General features: G+C 50.6%; 1 protein-coding gene across 1 annotated transcript; it reads left to right on the forward strand.

Moving 5' to 3' along the window:
* Positions 1–233: 233 nt before the first annotated feature.
* LOC124672246 (cytochrome P450 89A2-like) lies at positions 234–1,679 on the forward strand. The gene has a single exon (XM_047208509.1). It carries the CDS (start codon positions 234–236, stop codon positions 1,677–1,679), a length of 1,446 nt encoding a protein of 481 aa, XP_047064465.1.
* The last annotated feature ends 4,150 nt before the right edge of the window (positions 1,680–5,829 follow it).

Genomic DNA, 5,829 nt, shown 5'->3' on the forward strand with positions numbered 1-5,829 from the left:
ATCATCTCAGATTTTGTTGTTGTTGGTATGTACGAGTCTGAGTGGCCGTGCCATTGTTAGGTTACACCTAATCTACCTTCATCGATCGCTTACCTAGGGCAACATCATCTCACTTCATATAGACGTTGTGTATTTTTTTTTTTTTTTTTTGCGAATCAGACGTTGTGTATATAAAGAGGTACAATGGAGCTCACTGCAACACACACCTAAAATAACAAAAAAGTTAATCAACAATGGAGCTGCTTGTGCTCCTTGCCCTAGTTCTCGTAGGCTTCTCCTTCCTACTCCAGCGACGTAGGAGCTGCAGCAGTGCTAAGCGTGCTTGTGCACCAGCCCCAGTCGTCATCCAGAAGATCGGCGACCCTGCCGTCGCCCACCGTGCGCTTGTCGAGAACGCCGACGACTTCTCGAACCGCCCGTTGGCGCCCTTCCTCAGATATCTGGCCGAGAGAAACGGCGGCCGACGCGGTGAGAGTCTAGCCTCCGTTTCCCATAGCCCGCTCTGGCGTGCTTTCCGCTGCAACCTCACCGCCGAGACCCTCCACCCGTCGCGCCTCGGGCACCTCGCGCCGCTACAGCGCGAGGGCATCGATGCCCTCGTCGCCAGCTTGTCATCGTCTGCCGCCGCCGCCGGAGAGGGTGCCATTCCCGTCCGTGAGCACCTCTGCGACGCCGTCTTTCCAGTCATCGCGCGCCTGTGCTTCGGCGACGGCGTCGACGGGTGCCATGTACGCGCCATGGGCTCCGTGATACGGAGCTTCCAGCAGATCGCCGTCGGAGAGGCCAGGGCCTCGCCTGGCACCCTGCGGGCAAGGTTCGCCGAGTGGAGGCGTCTACGGCGGCTCCTGGCCCTGCACGGTCGGTTGGGTGAGCTGTTCCTCCCTCTCGTTGCCGCGCGGCGGGAGTCTCGAGGGCAATGCAACGGCCTTCGTCCGTACGTAGACTCGCTCATCGACCTACGCGTACCCGTCGACGGGGACGACGGCGGTGGGAGGCGCGGTGTTAGGGATGACGAGATGGTTAACCTCTTCTCCGAGTTCCTTGGCGCGGGCGCAGGGACCATCGGGGCATGCCTCGAATGGACCCTCGCTCACCTCGTAAACAGGCAGGACATCCAGCAAAAGCTTCGTGAGGAGGTCGACGGAGGGGATGTATTCCGCAGGAGCCTTATCCGTGGCATGCCATATCTTAACGCCGTGGTGCTGGAGAGCCTCCGCCTGCATCCGCTCGTGCCGTTCATGCAGCGCCACGTCCAGGCCGACGTCGCCGAGAGGGTGGTCGGAGTCGGAGGAACGGCAACCGTACCGGCGGCGGCGGCGGGCGACGTGCTCGTGCAGTTCACCCTGGGGGACATCGGAAGGGACAAGAACACGTGGAAGGACCCCGACGAGTTCCGGCCTGAGCGGTTCCTGCCCGGTGGCGAGGCAGAGGACGTTGGCCCTCTGCCCGGTCCCAGGGAGATCAGGATGATGCCCTTCGGCGCGGGGCATCGGTTCTGCCCTGGATCAGGTGTGGCCATGGTGAACATCAAGTGTTTCTTGGCTGCGCTCGTGCGGGAGTTCCAGTGGGCGCCACCGACGGAGGATTGTGCTGCCGTCGACCTCACAGAGCTGGACACTTTCATCAAGACAATGAAGAAGCCGCTCTCCGCGCGTCTCACTCCACGCGTTTTGTTATGAAAATGAAATCACTCGTTGCTGTATCCTCACGTTCGTTGCCTAATTTGCCTTTTTTTTTTCGTGTATCAAATAAATTGGGGATGTGAGAAATCAACTTAAATTTTCTCAAGGAAAATTACGATAAGTGTGGTTGCTATATTAATATAGTGGAGCCAAAGCCTATTTCCAAGATGTTGCTAGATACTCTTGGTTTGGTTTATTCAATGGTGTGACCGCCAATGTTGAATTTGTGATGGAGAATTTGAGGTGGAGGAGGAAACTGAGAGCCTCACTAGCAGTTTCCTGAAAAGTCAGGCCTTTGAAAGCATCACTAGCTGTGGTAGGAACATCAATATTCAAACACCACGCTGCAATATCTATGATGTCCGTCCTTTGTATATACCTTGACAAGCAAACAGACAGTTCTTCTATGACCAGTTCATATAATTGATGCTTCCAAGCATCATAAGGAATCCTCTTGCTGCATTTTGGGCCATGATCCTTCCAACCTCTTTTTCAGTTGGTCCTCTCAAGTAGTACTTGCTAAACTTTCCCACCGCAGCTCAGCAAATCTTATACATGCAGCCAATGGCCTCACTCATATGAAGGTAGTCGTCCTGTGTATCGCCAGGTGCTCTGTATGCAAGCATCCTCATGCCGGTGGTGCACTTCTGAATCGACGAGAACCCAACAGTGTCATGCTTCAGCTTGAAGTAGGGGTCACCGTGGATGATATTTATGAACAAACCCTTACTCATCCTATACCAGCGACGAAAATTCCTGCATGTGTTGCCCCTTCTGCGAAGTAGTCGTTGTGCAGCATGGTATGCCCCTCCAACCTCTGCCGGGGCTTCAACTTCTTTCTTCCCGGCTTTGAACCTCCGCGGCGCAGCCTCTTCTTCCTCTCTGCATCGGCGTCAAGCATGTTTTGAAGGGACACGATGACCGACAAATGCTCCCGAAGGTCGTCATCGAAGGCTTTCTCTTCCTCCATAATTTCCACGATCATCTCGTCTTCGCTGTCCATGTTTGAAGCAAAACAAATGGTTAAAATTCATCCGTGGCAGAGGAGGCAACGAACAATGACCTATCGCACCTACCAGACAAATCTCCGAACACGTTTTGTGCACGGAGGAGGGGCAGATTTTCCGGCGCGTTCTGGGACATGTTGGCGGTCCTGCCTGGGAATATTGAGACGGCAGCCGAAGCAGTTTCGGCAGCAAACAGGAGCAAAGGAAGAGACGAAGGGATTCACGCCGCGAAGAAGAAGAGGGAGTTGCGATCCTCCCTCGACAGTATGAACGAGGATGTAACAACGTGCAGCCAAACAAGAACCGCCTTCGCACACCTTATCTATCGGCCACGGAGCAACTTGAAGCACCGTGTTACCTGCATTCTTACATCGACCCGAAGGATAATCTTGAAAAGGATACTCAGCTGCTTAGAAACTGTCGGCAGTTCCTCGAAGTCCGGTAGTTTTGCGATGATCTTAGGGCTGAGACAACAGCAAAAGCCCACCCGGTAGAAAAAAGGGCGGCTGCCTATAGTCATCCACCGGAGCAATACATACCAGAAGGAGGAGACATGTATGTACCAACCGAAGTATTTCCAGCGTCTCGAGGACAAGTCAACATGATCCATAAAACTAGTTTTTCGAAGAGAGAAGCCAAGAAATTTTCGCGAGAAGTGAAGTACGCAGAGGTTGCTATGACTGAGGTGCCCGAATATAATTACTGGTCAGACCAAAACATATCTTTTAGCAAGGCGGATCACCCGAAGGCCGTTCCAAGACCTGTACACGCTGACCTAGTTCTTGAAGCACAAATTGGAGGTTTACAACATGAGCAAGGTATTCATGGATGGATGAAGCGGCATGAACTTGTTATTCGCCAGCACAATGAAGGCAATGGGTTTAATGGTATTCATGGATGGATGAAGCGGCATGAACTTGCTAAAAGAATCTGATACAGGATTCCATGGCATCATCCCGACCCGACCCGCTTATCCCCTTGGCAAAATATCACTGGACGTAGTTTTCGGCACACCTAGCAACTTCAGGAAAGAGAAGCTCGAATTCGAAGTGGTTGATTGGGAATCACAATATCATGCCATCCTCGGCAGACCAGCGTTTGCCAAATTCATGGCGGTACCTCATTATGCATACCTAAAGCTGAAGATGTCAGGCAATAACGAGCCAGCAATAACCGTTCACGGAAGTTTTTCTCGTTCTGATAATTGCGACAGGGATTTCCAGAAGATCGCCTCGAAGTTTGGCGCTAAGGAAGAGCTCAATGCACTTGATGTTGTTAAAGATCACACGAAGCCGCCAGCCGATAATCGGAACGTGAGATCCGACGAATTTGACGTCGCAAAGGAAGCAAAGAAACAGCAAGTGCACCCCTCTGACCCGAAGAAAACAGTCAACACATCGGCAGATCTTTCCGTCGCATAGAAAGGCACGCTCATCGAGTTCCTCCGTGAGCGCTGTGAAATATTTGCATGGGAACCATTCGACATGCCAGGTATTCCTAGGGAACTCGCTGAGCACGCCCTCAATATTGACCCAAAGCCAAACCCGTACAGCAGACGATGCGTCGCTTTTCAGAACCAAAAAGAAAAGCTATTGGCGAAGAAGTTAATTGACTCTGCAAGGCTGGATTCATTTGGGAGCTCAAGGAAGCCGAGTGGGTAGCTAACCCAGTCATGGTGCCAAAGAAGGATACGACAGCTCTTCGCATGTGTATCGATTACACAAGCCTTAACAAGCATTGTCCAAAGGATCACTTTCCGCTGCTCTGCATTGACCAGATAGTCGACTCCACAGCGGGCTGCGATCGTCTCTCCTTCCTCGATGCGTATTCCGGATATAATTAGATCGAGCTCAAAAAAATAAGATCAATAGTTAAACACGTTCATAACCCCGCACGACGTTTACTGTTGCAACGTTTTGACTTTCGGGCTAAAAAATGCAGGTGCAACTTATCAGCGGTGTATGCAAGCTTGTCTCGGAGAGCAGATGGATAGGAATATCGAAGTTTAGATTGGCGATATTGTGGTTAAAACCAAAAATGTAGTTACCCTCATCAACGATCTGCGAGAAACTTTCGACAATCTCGACAGATACAAAATAAAGCTGAATCCAAAGAAATGTTTCTTCGGGGTACCAGGAGGAAAACTACTCGGGTACTTTATCTCAGCTAGAGGAATAGAGGTCAATCCTTTGAAAATCAAAGCTATCCTCGATAAGGAACCACCGAAGAATTTGCACCAAGTGCAACAATTGACATGATGGTTGGCAACGCTTAGCAGATTTATTGCCAAGTTGGGAGAAAAAGCTTTGCCCTTTTATCAGTTGATGAAGAAGTCAGAAAAGTTCGAGTGGACAGATGAGGCGCAGGAATCTTTTGATAATTTGAAGAAGACCTTGTCGACATCTCCAGTACTCGTGACTCCACATGAAAAAGAACCAATGCTAATGTATATAGCTGCAACGGTACAGGTCTTTAGCAGGGTCTTAGTCGTTGAGCGAGAAGAGGCAGGGAGAGTTCATGGTGTACAACGACCCGTTTACTACCTCTGCGAGGTACTCACGCCAGCAAAGGAGAGATACCCTCATCACCAGAAGTTAGCATATGCCGTATGGAGGACAACATGTAAGCTACGACATTACTTTACCGAGCATCCGATCATTGTGGTAAGCGAAGCACCATTGAAGAATATACTCACCAACCCGGAGGCTACGGGTAGAGTATCTCAATGGGCTATCGAGATAGCGCCACACGATATAACTTATGTCAATCAGACAGCAATCAAATCTCAGGTTCTCCCGGATTTCTTGGCTGATTGGATTCAATCGCAAACCCCGGTAGCACCCGACATGTCTGGATCCTGGACAATGTACTTTGACGGATCGAAGCGGAGCACAGGTGCAGGCGCAGGAGTAATATTGATTTCACCACATGGAGACAAGATGAGGTATATTCTACGGATGAACTTCTCACTGCCGACAAATAATGAAGCAGAATATGAAGCACTGTTGCACGGGATGAGAATGGCTAAGGCATGTGGAGCAACTCGCTTGGAAATTTATGGAGATTCAAATCTTGTGGTGCAGCAGTCGATGAATTTATGCGACGCAGTCAGTGATAACATGATTGGCTACCGTCAAATA

This window comes from Lolium rigidum, chromosome 7, assembly GCF_022539505.1.
Source record: "Lolium rigidum isolate FL_2022 chromosome 7, APGP_CSIRO_Lrig_0.1, whole genome shotgun sequence".
NCBI classification, from domain to species: Eukaryota; Viridiplantae; Streptophyta; class Magnoliopsida; order Poales; family Poaceae; genus Lolium; species Lolium rigidum.